This window comes from Rattus rattus, chromosome 9 (assembly GCF_011064425.1).
Source record: "Rattus rattus isolate New Zealand chromosome 9, Rrattus_CSIRO_v1, whole genome shotgun sequence".
Taxonomy (NCBI): domain Eukaryota; kingdom Metazoa; phylum Chordata; class Mammalia; order Rodentia; family Muridae; genus Rattus; species Rattus rattus.
In genome coordinates this window covers 58,646,644-58,660,327 of record NC_046162.1, presented here as the reverse complement: position 1 = coordinate 58,660,327, position 13,684 = coordinate 58,646,644, and the positions used below count along the sequence as shown (strand labels likewise).

Genomic DNA, 13,684 nt, shown 5'->3' with positions numbered 1-13,684 from the left:
CAGATTTGCTGGATAAGGTTATCCATGAGCAGTCGTGGATAAAACAAATTGCCAAAAATAATTCCCTGTGACAAGGGGAATCCCCCCCACCCCATTCAGCCATCACAAGTCCTGCCTTTAGCCTCTGCTTAAATTTCAGCATTCGGTCAGAAATAATGAATAGAAGCTTGTATGCATGTGTGAGTGTGCTTTTTCCCCCCGACAGAAGACTTGAACAAGGTTACAGAATCAGTGTGTGTTGCTGGCCCTCCCTGGTCCTCTGTTTTACCTGGTGTGTAATGAAGGAAATCTTGCTTGAAAGTTGCAGCTCTTTTGAGAGCATCAGATGCTCCACTCAGAACGAAACTAGGTTACTACCTCTGCAACTGTGCAGTGGTTTGCATCAAAAGCTGTCTTGATCTTGACTTTGAGACTATCCCTTGACTTTGAAGTGGTCATATTTTAATTTTAAAGTGTGTCTTAGTCACTGTTCTACTGCTGTGAAGAGACACAATGATCATCGCAACTCTTATAAAAGAGAGTATGTGTGATTGGGGACTTGCTTACAGTCTCAGAGGTTCAGTCCTTATCGTCATGGTGGGGAACATGGTGTCGTGCAGTCAGCCAGAGGAGCAATAGCTGAGAGCTACATCTTGATCTGCAGGAAAGGCCACGCTTGGACTAGCTTGGGTTTTTGAAATTTCAGCCTATTCCCAGTGACACACTTCTTTCAACAAGGCCACGTCTCCTTATCCTTCTAGTCATTTCAAACAGTTCTGCTCCCTGGTGACTAAATAATTCAAATATCTGAGCCTATGGGGGCCATCCTCATTCAAACCACCATATTCCACTCCTTGGCCCCAATAGGCTTATAGAAACAATGCCAGAAACTGGGGCACCATCTTGTACCTGTGTTAGGAACTGTGAAGAGGACAAAGTATGTTCAAGTTGGTGTGGCAGAAAACTGGGAAGAATGGGTCGTAAATTTTATCACTAAACCAGAGTCAAGTGTGTGTGTGTATCATATATTTATATGTGTGTATATATCATTCATTCCAACTTCAAAAGTCCTCAATAGTCTTATTAAAGAGTGGTTTATTTTAGAATCTTTCAATTTTTTTTTTTTTGAGACAATCTATGTAGTTCTGACTGAGGTGGAACTCACTCTGTAAACTAGACTGGCCTTAACCTCACAAAGATTTGCCAGCCAGAGGTGTTGGGGTTAAAGGCTTGTGCTACAGTGCCTAGCCTTTTAATTTTATCTTATGTGGTTGGTGAACATACATTTCATGTCATAATAAAGTCGGAAAAAACCTTGTTATTGTAAGTCAGAGACAATCAGTATATATGCCCAGCCCTGATTCCTCCTTGGTCTGGAGGCTTGCGTGTCCACCTGACTGCTTGACAGATCCTCAGAAGTACCTAGGTTATATTGCAACATGATTAGGTGAACTTGGATGTTTTGAGCTTCAGATAATAATCTAATTTAAAGCAACATGAAAATAGGGAAAACTTACCCTCTTTAACAGGATGTCTTTGTCGAGGATTGGTTTGATTCTGCTTAATGATAGAATTCAAGACCCATTCTTTCCAGTTTTCTGCCATAGCAACTTGAATATGCTTTGTCCTCTAAGTCCTAGCATGGGTGCAAGACGGTGTCCCATCACTTCTACACAGATGGCATTCAGAAGCCGGTGGCCCTTTCTTTCTTCTGTTAATGCTTGGTAGGACAGTTCACACCATTTTCTCAGAAATCTCAGCCGAGTCCCACTTAACTCCTATCGTGTAACTCCCATCGGGCTACCTCCAGACCGTCTAGTCCCTAGCAAAGGGATGGGTATATAGACAGTAGTCAAAGCATAGAGTGCAGGAATGGAGCAGGAATCACTGATGCATAAGCTTATCCTATCTGTAGATTTACCTTTATAACCTGGGAAAGAGAAATATAGATGGCCTTGTATGTATGCCCTAGACTGAGTGGCACCAATTTCAGTATTAGTCACCTCAGTTCTATCACAATGATACCCAGTATTGTGTATGATTTATTAACCGCTGGGCCTTCAGAGATGGCCCGGTGGTTAAGGGCACCTGCTACTCTTGCAGAGGACCCAAGTGTGCTTCCTAGCATAAACATGAGGTGGCTCAGTCACATGTAGCTTCAGCTCCAGGAGACTCATCACAGTGTTATGGCTTCCATGGGTACCAACATAGGTAGCATCACTTACATAAAGCACATGCAAGAGTGCACATAGGTAATAATAAAATCTTCACAAAAAGATTCATTCATCATAGTTAGTGTGACGTCTCGGATCTCAGTATCAACCTCTGCTCTCTGTTAACCTGAACTCCCCCAAAAGAGAAAGGGGCCACTAGGTGGCTTCCCAGCATCCTCCAGGGAAGACCTATTTGGGCTGGTTTTACTCAAGCTGCTTATGGGGTTGTTGCACATTCTTGCTTTGAGTTTTGATGTGGCTGTGGCATTGTCGCTAGGTTTTAAGTCACTTAACCTATTATGAGTTACATTTTTTAAAGAAGAGGGAGATTACTGCCCTCCTTTTACAGTTGCAATAACTATGTTGTCTGATGTTGAGGCTCTATGACTTTCTTGTACATTCTCCCTTGACCTCCTGTCCTTGGACACCTTCTAATTAAGGTTCAGGCTTAAGTATCAACATCCAAGGAATGGTGTTGAGAGTGGACAGGTCTGTGTGCCCTTTGGAGGTAGACCCAGTACTGTCTCTGGGAAAATATACTTATCCCATGGGTAATGTTATAGGTTCAGTCCCACTAAGCATACTTATTTCAAGACTATTCTATTATCTTAACCCCGGGGTCCCTAAGTGAGATTCATAAATAAATGTTTTTAGTCTAATGGAAGTCATAATGACATTTTACAGTCAAACTAAGATATAGTGACTGCCTGTTTTATTAGTGATACACACACACAACACACACACACAACACACACACAGAGGTTTTCAAAACAGAGGCATGTCATGGTGGGGAAAAGAAGAAGCACATCATAGCTTATAAGTTTAGAGGTTGGAATTAACTTGTGTGGCAGTAGATAGCCAAGTGAACTATTTTGTGGGACAGTAAATGTTAGTGGAATGGAATTCTCAAAGTTTATGTTGAAAATAAAACAAAAACCCCGAGGGTTAGGAATGTAGCATAGCCTGGCCCCAGGGCAGAAGAGCCTCACATGTGGCAGGGCCCATTGCATCCCGTGCCTCTCAGCACTGTGGCTGTTGTTCGCCATCTAGTTTATACTTGATGAGCTGTCCTATGTTTATGTGAAGTATGGTGTTTGGATTGTTTGTATCCAGGTGTTCTGTTTGTTTTTGTTTATTTTTATTGATTCGTTTCTTAATACTAGAGAGTGAAGCCAGGGCTTCACATATTTTAGGGAATACAGTTTATTACCACTGAACTATGTCATATACCATAGAACTGTTTTAAATGTACAATTCAGTGTGTGTTTATGTGCATTCACATAACTATCACCAATACATAATTGAGAAACATTTTCACTGACTCTGGAGTCCATTAACAGTGATTGCCTTACCTCCCTAACCATAGCTCTTACCGGTCCCTCTGTGTGTGTGTGTGTGTGTGTGTGTGTGTGTGTGTGTGTGTGTGTGTGTGTGTGTGTTGGTTTATCCTGGCCATTTCACAAAAAAGAACCTTCCAATTATGTGGATGTTTGTATTTGGCATGATGCTTTTCGGGGTTCATGCATGTTAGAATAGGCACCTGAGTTTCTCCCTATTGGGTGCCTGATAATGTTCAACCACATACTTATGTACCTGTTTCCCAGCTGGCATGGGTCTGTGTTGCTCTCACGTTGGGCTGTTAGGGATGCTGTTATGGGTGTTTGTGTTTTAAGTTTTTGTATGAGTGTATGTTTTCCAGTCCTAGATATGCTTAGAAATGGAACTACTAGGTCATCTAGGAACCCTTTGCTAATCCTTTTTAGGACTTACCAAACTATTTTCCAAAGTGTACCATTTTAAATGTACCAATAATGTGTGGAGCTTATGCTTTTCCCATACCCCCTCTAGCTTCTTTTCACCTTTTAAAAAAATTTTAGACTTGTCTTAGTGAATATGAAGTGGAATCTCAGTGTGGATTATTGTCTTAGGGTTTCCAGTGCTGCAATGAAACACCATGATCAAAAAGCAAGTTGGGGAGGAAAGAGTTTATTCAGCTTACACTTATACATTGCTGTTCATCACCAAAGGAAGTCAGGACAGGAACTCACACAGGGCAGGAACCTGGAGGCAGGAGCTGATGCAGAGGCCATGGCTTCTTACTGCCTTGCTCCTTACAGCTTGCTCGGCCTGCTTTCTTATAGAACCCAGGACCGCCAGCCCAGGGATGACACCACCCAGAATGGGGTAAGCCCTCCCCCATTAATTGAAAAAAAAAAATGCCTTACAGCTGGATCTCATAGGAAAAATACTAAATTTTAAATTATCGATATATTATGTGTGAGTGTTTTGCCTACATGTGTGTCTATGCATCATGTGTGTGCCTGGTGTCAGGCAAAATTCAGAAGGCTTTGGATTGTGGGAACTTAAGATGTCTGTACACCACTGGGTAGATTGTTGGGAACCAAACCCAAGTCTTCTGCAAGAGCAACCAGGATAACCACTGAGCTGTTTTTCCTGCCCATATTGTTTTATTTTTATTCGTCTTTTTATTGTTGAGTTGTGGGAGTTCCTTATATATTCTGGATACCAGACCTTTATCAAATATATGATTTATTAATATGTTCTTCTGATTCTATGTGTTGCTTCTATTCTTTTGATATCCTCCTTTGCTGTACAGACATTATTAATTTTAGTAAAGTTCAATTTGTAGTTTTTCTTTAGAGTTCGTAGTTTTTCCTTTTCTTTTGCCCTTCCCCACCTCTCCCTCTTTTTCACTTCATGTTTTAGTTTGGCTCACCATGTGACACAGTTCATCATGGTAGAGAAGGCATCTGAACAGAGCATGAGGTGGCTGGCCACACTGTCTGCAGTCAGCAGAAAGATTGAATATCTGTTGGGGACCACATCCTGTAGGGTGCTACCACCCACAGTCCAAATGGAAATGCCCACAAAGACACAGGTGATTCCAAGTACAGTCAAGTTGACAGTGAAAATTAACAGTTGCCCTTGTTAGTTTGGACACGGTTAAACCATAATTTACCGCTCCTCCTCAAAGGACTGGTAAAAATGCATTTCACTCATCTGTAAAAGTTCCCAAAGTATTAACAATTCTAATATTGTTCAAAAACCCAAATCCAGAGTCTCTTCTGAAACTCAAAGAAATTAATTATGAGACTGTAAAATATAATAAAATAAAAACCAGTCTCACACTTCCAATATACAAAGGCACAGTACAAACGTCCCTAAGAAAAGATTAGACCAAAGCAAATCAAAACGCAGGGGGGCAAGCACAGTATCTGGAGCTTGGGATGGGAACCTGTAGGCTCCAGGGACCTTGGGTGGCCCTGCTTTTGCGCTCTGTTGTGGATGGCACATAGCTTGTCTCCTTGGTTAGTACCTTCCCACCTGTGGCTTTACCCAGCAGATAAACCACTTTCTAGCATCTAGCATCCTGGTTTCTCCATTGAAAACTAGGTTTCGCTTGCTGTGCATTTAGTGACTGACTCTAGGAAAGCATTTTCTAGATTGTTTCCCAAAGTGGGCATGCTCTGCAGCAGTCTGTCTCAGTCCCAGCCTCACCTTTCAGATGGACCTGCCCTGGAACACCTTCCTTTCCTGTTGCCCCACTGCAGGGCAGGTTTTGCCCCCGGGTGCTGATAATCTCTTTACCTGCCCTTTCTGTACCCTAAAACTCACAGCTCCTTTCAGTAATGCATGTTTTTCTGCTTTCTCTCACTGTAGATATGACTGAGAGAAGGAAGTAGTAATGGTGCCACAGCTCGGATATTTGCAGTCTTACATTGCTTTCTCAAGGCAAGGTAGTTTGTTAATTCGAATCCAATCTCATTCAGACTTTCAGGACTGGGAGAAATGTAACCAAGTCTTTGCCGGAATGTAACAGGAAAGGACATTAGCCTGGTTCCCCTGGACCAGACCTTCAATGACTGCATTGGCATACTGGTCCTCTAGACTCCCATTTGACTGGCTCCTCTCCATAGAAAGTTTTTGTGTGTCGGTTATTTTGCTTGTTCCAGTGACAAAATTAGCTGACCAAAGCAGTGTAAGGACGGGAGCTTTGGCTTAAGTCTGAGGGAAAACACTTCATAGTGACATGGAAGGTTTGCTAGCCGAATACTGTGTAGCTAGTCACATAGTGTCAGCAGCTCGGAAGCCGGTACAAGCAGAGGGAGATGAGTACTACTGGAGTGAGTGTGAATGTGTGTGTGTGTGTGTGTGTGTGTGTGTGTGTGTGTGTGTGTGTGTGTGTGTGTGTGTGAGGAGAGAGAGAGAGAGAGAGAGGGGAGAGAGAGAGAGAGAGAGAGAGAGAGAGAGAGAGAGAGAGAGAGAGAGAGAGAGAGAGAGAGAGAGAGAGAGAGAGAGAGAGAGGGAGAGGGAGAGAGAGAGAGAGAGAGAGAGAGAGAGAGAGGGGAGAGGGAGAATATGGGGTGTGTGTGTGTGTCTTTCTGTGTGTGTGTCTGTCTATCTGTCTGTCTTAGGCCAAGGTCTCCTGGAACACAGGCTGCATGTGAATTTGTTCTTAACCAAGAATGACCTTGGCCTGGCCATTTCTATGTTGCCCATGCTGGCCTCTACCAGCAACTCACTCTGTTGGTGTTTGTGTGTGTCCATGACTAGAGGCTCTTGGGGGTTCATTGATGGGTTCTTAGAAGTGGACAGCAACCCTGAAACTGCACTTTAAATTTTTCTGTGCTCTGTTTTGGGGGTAGTGAGAAGATTTTTAAGTTTTAAAAGCACCTTATACTGTTTTAGAATTACTACTAAGAAGAGATAAATGAAGGCTTGCTGGCAGGAAAAGGCAGGGGGCATGTTTGCAGTTCATCATTTCTCATTGGCTGTTTTGGGTATGTTATGATTTTGGAGTAAATCTTCCCATCTGGTTCAAATATTTTTATTTTAGACTTTATTTATACCTGTTGGACTTAGATTAGATAAGATCTTCTGCCCCAAGTGCTAGTCTTTGAAGTGCCAAAAAAATTTTACTAGTGAGAAAATAACAGATGATTAGTGTTCCCTGACACTATTCCACACATCTAAAGTAAGGTGTGTGTGTGTGTGTGTGTGTGTGTGTGTGTGTGTGTGTGTGTGTGTGTGTGTGTAAGCCATAGTGGTACAAACCTATAATCCTGTTACTTGGGAGGCAGAGGCAGGAAGGAGCTCGAGCGGAGGCCAGTTTAGGCTGTCTGATGAGACTGTGTGACTAACACACAGAAGACTTGAGTTTGGTTCCCAGCACCACATAAAACTGGGAGTGGTGGCACCTGCTGGTAATCCCAGCACTCAGGAAACAGAGGCAAGGGGATCAGAAGGTCAAGGCGGGAGCTGGTGAGAAGGCTCAGGGGTTAATTCTTAGAGGAGCCAGATTCGATTCCCATCACCCACATGGTAGCCTACAGCCATCTGTAAGTCCAGTCCCAGAGGGTCCCATACCTATTTCTGGCTTCCTTAAAGATAAATAGTTCCTTTTATTTAAAACTCATCTCTACATTTAGATGTTTGCGGAGAGAACTGAATAAAGGAAAGTGCTTCAAATGCCCATTGGGATCCTTCAGGTCTCGCAGAGTAGCTTACTTAGGATTTGGTTGCTTCTTTGGCCCAAGGGGTTGTTTGATGAAAGTTAAGTGCTTCAGTTGGCTTGTGCTGAGTAATACATATTTGGTTTTGTTCTCGTGTGGAGACTGTTTATGCTGGCAAGTCCTTAGATAGTACCTTAGAGCAACTCTGCTTTGTCTGCTTACTATAACTCGTATCCAACAGATGGGAAGCACTTAAGTGTTCAACAAGGATGTGACCAAGTGCTTTGCATAAGTGCAAATCCTTGTGATTATTATTTTATAAACCAGAGAATCAGCCAAGCTTTACAGTTTTGTAGTGTGCACCCTTGGCTCCCACTTTTTGTATTAGTAGACTGTTAAGGTATAGATTGTTGCTACAGTGTAGATTGACAGTACCAAAGTCAGGTTAGAAATTAACCCTCTTTATTGGTCCCTTTGTGAACCTCATTCGTCACATGTTCCCTTCCAAACAGTATGATTTGTTTTATGTAGAGAACAGCAAGGCGAGGTCTACGTGATTCCCATTACCTGTTAAAGTTACCTCGCAGGTCAGTGTCAAGTGTCCTGAACAATTTCTTACTAAGGTTACTTCATAGCAAGATTTCACTCACTTTAGGCTGTAGAACCAATAAATTAAGAAAAAGCCAGAAGTGGTGGCCATATCATTCTTCCCAGGATTTGGGAGGCAGAACGCTGTGAGGCCTGGTCTGTGTAACAAGTTCCAGGACAGCCAGGATACATAGTGAGACCCTTGTTTCAATAAAAAGGAGTACAGAGTAGACGGTGAATAGTAAGATGCCCATCACACGCCTTACAGATATTCCGTAAGCACTGTTTCCTCCCTTCTGTCAGCTCGGCTGCACAGACCCTTCATTGTTATTTGTATGACTCAGCTGGTAGGTAGCTGGAGAAGTAGCAGTACAAGCATGTGGCAAGCAAATTGTATGCCTTCATTTTTTTTTCATGGATGGTTTTAGTTTTCTTAGAACCACAGGCCTGGTGGTTACTGATTCTCAGAATTTTGACTTCTCCACAACTGACACATGAGAAATCACCCAGTTGTAGGAGAGATCTAGTGAGCTATGCAACAAGTGTCAAAATGCTTCAGCTGTGCGCCTGTAGACCTGAAGCCAGTTATGGTTACAGTTCATTTAGAATTACTGAAGGCCAGGCCATTTTTCTCGTGTGATTGTACCAGTTAGCTGCTTTAGTTCTGTGGCCTACAGTGCCCATGTTGCCGACTTTGTTTGTGGGCTCTCATTGTGGTAGATGTGGTGGCCCATGCTGAAGGAGACTGCCTGTGTGACTCTGTCGAGTGTCCCAGGGCCTCTTGTGTCCTGAGACTGATGCTAGCAGACTGTGCAGCATCCAGTGTGGCAGACGCCATGTAGGTATTTATGCGTCAAACGCATGCTGTATAATAGCACTGTTATATGCTCTAAAGATGCTTCGGTGAGTTTGACAGATGTGGCTCTTGGCATGATAGAATTTACATTCTAACTGAAACTGGGGACTCACACAAGCCTGCAAAACAATATCCATCCCAAACCATTTGAGCAGTATAATGAATCAAAGTGTATGGAGTGTAAAGATTTTAAATTTTGTGTGTTGTAAGAAATTTCGTGGCCTAAGAAGAAAATGGTTGTATAATTTTTTCCCTCATTTTTTTTTCTTTTCATAGACAAGATGCTCCAAGTCCCTTGTAGTTCTCTTCGAAAGAAGATCAGGAGCGTTCTGCTCTGGCCGTAAGAACAGCCTTTTTTGACTAACATGTTGTTGGTGCTGTGACACAGGAAGAACTGCGTGCAGACTCCAGGAGTTTCTTATTTTCACTTCTTGAGTAGTTAGTTCTCTGTGGATGGAGAAAGATTTGAGTCTTAATTGCCCTGTTTTCAAGGTGTTCTGTGTAGTCTGAACTGGGCCACTTCCCAATGAGCTACACAGCCAGTCCTTGTCAGGAACTGGTTGAACCCTGTGCAGTGCATGCAGAAGGAATGGCCCAGGAAGAGAGCCATCGAAGTCAAGCACCACCCACCTTCTATCATGGTGCTAGCCAGGAGCTCGACCTGTCCACCAAAGTGTATAAAAGGGAATCTGGAAGCCCTTACTCTGTTCTAGCAGATTCCAAGATGAGCAAACCGCATCTCCACGAGACCGAGGAGCAGCCATATTTCAGGGAGCCAAGGGCAGTGTCTGACGTGCACACTGTCAAAGAAGACCGGGAGAATTCTGACGACACAGAAGAGGAGGAGGAAGTCTCTTACAAAAGGGAGCAGATCATAGTGGAGGTAAACCTTAATAATCAAACATTAAATGTATCTAAAGGGGAAAAGGGTGTCTCTTCTCAGTCCAAAGAGACTCCTGTTCTTAAGACAAGCAGCGAGGAAGAAGAGGAAGAGACTGAGGAGGACGCCACAGATAACAGCAGTGACTACGGGGAGAACGGACGGCAGAAGAAAAAGGAGAAGCAAGTGGAGAAAGTCAGGGTTACACAAAGGCGAACCCGGAGAGCTGCCTCTGTTGCCGCAGCTACCACTTCCCCTACGCCCCGTACAACTCGAGGCCGGAGGAAGAGTGCAGAGCTACCTAAGAGGAAGAAGCGGGCCGCCAAGGAGCCTAAAGCGCCAGTCCAGAAAGCTAAGTGTGACGAGAAGGAGACTCTCACCTGTGAGAAGTGCCCTAGGGTGTTTAATACGCGCTGGTACCTGGAGAAGCACATGAACGTTACTCACAGGCGCATGCAGATCTGTGATAAATGTGGCAAGAAGTTTGTCCTGGAAAGTGAGCTGTCCCTTCACCAGCAGACAGACTGTGAAAAAAACATTCAGGTAGGTCTTATCAGCGAGAGGGCAAAGTCTCCAGGGGAGAGCCTGGCTGTTCAGAGCCATCCAGTGTCTGCCCAAGAGAATAGATAGAGAATAAAGGCTGAAGGGACAGATTTCACCAATTTATCACTCTAGACTCTGCTGCTTGGGTCTTTTCAAAACCAAGGCTTAATCCTGTATTTCAAAAACATTACACTTAACTGACGATGGATTAGTGGGAACCCAGGTACACTGGAAGGGGGATTGGTTCTAGATGACTGACCAGGATGTAAAGTCAGCGCCGACTTTGCCCTGAGAGCCTCTGTTGTGGGACTGTGAGATAATTCGTTCTGGCATCTTCTGTCACGGTGGGAGGTATGCTGAGTGAGGGTCAGGAGTAGAGCAAGTTCCTTTCTGTTTAGAAGGATGCCAGAGTCTAGTGCAGCTGATGGGAACAGAGACCGTAATGACTCAGAGCTGTGGAAATGGAAGATCTCCTTACACCCGTGGAGAGATGGCAACACTAAATGTGTCAAGAGGCGAGCCGTGGGAATGTATAAACCTTAAACAGAGACTGAGCTGTTTGAAAATGTTGCTTACCTGGCAATAGGGTTTCATAATGTTGCTGTACAGTGCTGCTGATGTAACAAAGTGTGCTACTCACACCAGGCTGCTATGGTGGAAAAACTGTATTGTGACAGGTTAACAGTGTCCACTGTATTGTGACAGCTTAACAGTGTCCACTGTATTGTGACAGCTTAACAGTGTCCACTGTATTGCAGCTGTATTGGTGTATGCGTGTGTTTGTGTATTAATGGATATTCATACATGGTAAGTCTGTCGTGTTTCCATAAGATGTATATAATAATTACCATACTGAAGATGACTTTTTAAAATTACCTTTGGTTTAGGAACTGCTAATATTGGTGAGCACTTTAATTTTCTCTTCTTGACAATTGTTTTTAATCAATAACTGAGTGCCTTCCTTTAAAGAGCTTTTTGGTTTTTTATAATCCACTGATTTAGCTTGCATATTGTGACATGATAGAGGTATGCTGGGTAAACAAAAGACTCTGAGTGTTCGCCAGCAGGTGCCTGGGTAGGAGTTGGTTGCAGGGTCAATCCAATGGAGGATGGTCTAGTGCTGCCCCCTAGAGGTCAAACTTGGATCTCACAGTGGCTCTCTACTGAAAAGGCATTCCTCATTACTTCCTCCCTCCATCCTTCCTTCCTCCTCCTCTTCCTCCTCTTCCTCTTCTTCCTCCTCCTCTTCCTCCTCTTCCTCCTCCTCCTCTTCCTCCTCTTCCTCCTCTTCGTCCTCCTCCTCTTCCTCCTCCCTCCTCTCCTCCTCCTCCTCTCCTCCTCCTCCTCCTCCTCCTCCTCCTCCTCCTCCTCCTCCTCTTCCTCCTCCTCCTCTTCCTCCTTCTCCTCTTCCCCCTCGTCCTCCTCCTCTTCCTCCTCTTCCTCTTCCTCTACCTCCTCCTCACCCTTCTTCTCACCCTCCTCCTCTTCCTCCTTCTCCTCTTCCTCCTCCTCTCCTCTTCTTCCTCCTCCTCTTCTCTTCCTCTTCCTCCTCCTCTTCCTCTCCTTCTTCTTCCCCCTCCTCCCTTCTTCTTCCTCTTCCTCTTCTTCTTCTTCCTCTTCTTCCTCTTCCCCTCCTCCTTCTCCTCTTCCTCCTCCTTCTCCTCCTCCTCCTCCTCCTCCTCCTCCTCTTCCTCCTCCTCCTCCTCCTCTTCCTCCTCCTCCTTCACCTCTTCCTCCTCATCATCATCCTCATCCTCTTCCTCCTCTTCTTCCTCTTCCTCCTCCTCCTCCTCCTCTTCCTCCTCCTCCTCCTAAGTAACAGAAAACAGGTCTTTTTTGTAGGCTTCCATGTTTCTCCTAATCATAGTGTGTTCACACTTAGATTGTGTGGGTTCTGCTGAATGAACACTGCAGATTCCTGGGTTGGAGAGATGGCTCAGCTCTGCTGCTCAACAGTGCAACTCAGCACTGGCTGCTCTTGCATAGGACCTGAGTTTGGTGCCCAGCACCCACATGGCAGCTCAGAACCCTGTTCCAGGGATCTAACACCCTCTTCTGCCTACCTTGGGCACCAGGCACATATGCAGTATACATACATACAGCAGGCAAAACACTCAAGTACATAAAGAAATATTTAAAAAAAACCAAAACTTCCCATTCCTAAAGAATCGTGTGCTGTGTGTCTTCATACAGCTCCTGATAATCCTGACAATCTCATGATAAGAGAGAATTCATCCTTGCAGAAATGGCGGCTTACAGTGCCCAGCCAGGGGCTTGTCTCTTAGCTCTTGGTTCTTGTCTTCTGCAGTGGCACTCAAGGCTGTAGTGACTGAGTTCTCTTACTGTTCATTCCTCAGAGCCTGGTAGTTGTCAAGATTTTTCTGGTATTGTTTGGTTGATTTAGTCATACTTTATGCCTAATAGTCCAGGCTGCTAATGAGCCATGATTTGGAGAACTGCATTGTGACATAAGGAGGTCTGGAATTGGGGGTGGGGTGGGTGGGGAGATGGTCAGTGGTTTAAGAGGTTACATTAGCTTCTGTGAGGGAAATGGCAACAGACTGGATTAAATTTAGGGAGAGTTAATAAATCTAGAGCATTTGTTACAGAATTCTTCAAAATATTTTTTCTAAGGCATGAGGACTTTTTATACCCTTCAGATCTATAATGCTTATATATCTTGTCTTTGGTTGTGTTGATTTCAAACTTACTTATATTCTCTGATAAATACATCTCAACTTTGTAGCAGCCTGGGTAGGAGGCAGCTGTGCTTGTTGGCCTATGCCATAGCACACCCGAAGGTTCTAGCAGGTATGCTGGCACGTACTTATGCTCCCCGAACCTGAGTTTGGAACAGGATCATTATTTGAGGTTGGCCTCAGTGGCTCATGATTTGAAGGTGGTTCTATAGTGAGACACCGTATCTCAAGAAGCAACAACAACAGAATACTTAAACACCAGAGTGCACGTTCTTCTCATCAGTGGAACCGGGAGTGGTAATAGCAGTTAGTTCTTTGATGCTAGTGAAACTTCTTACTTCTTGCCTTAGATTTTGCTGCTGTTTTGCTTGCTTCCAAGGTATCTAAAAGATGGGTCTTGAAAAATAGAACATACAGATGTTAATGTTGGAAGATGGACACCCTGCAGGAAT

General features: G+C 44.1%; 1 protein-coding gene across 2 annotated transcripts in view; it reads left to right on the top strand.

The window, feature by feature from the left end:
* The window catches only part of Znf652 (zinc finger protein 652), a 49,115-nt gene that overhangs the window by 22,869 nt on the left and 12,562 nt on the right, over window positions 1-13,684 (top strand). Inside the window, exon 2 of one of the 2 annotated variants that reach the window (XM_032912112.1) lies at window positions 9,387-10,533. In XM_032912112.1, coding sequence (XP_032768003.1) covers window positions 9,637-10,533 — 897 coding nt within the window. In that variant the 5' untranslated portion in view covers window positions 9,387-9,636. Of the gene's footprint in view, window positions 1-9,386; window positions 10,534-13,684 lie in introns of those variants that run through there. The other variant, XM_032912113.1, reaches the window with a different exon arrangement.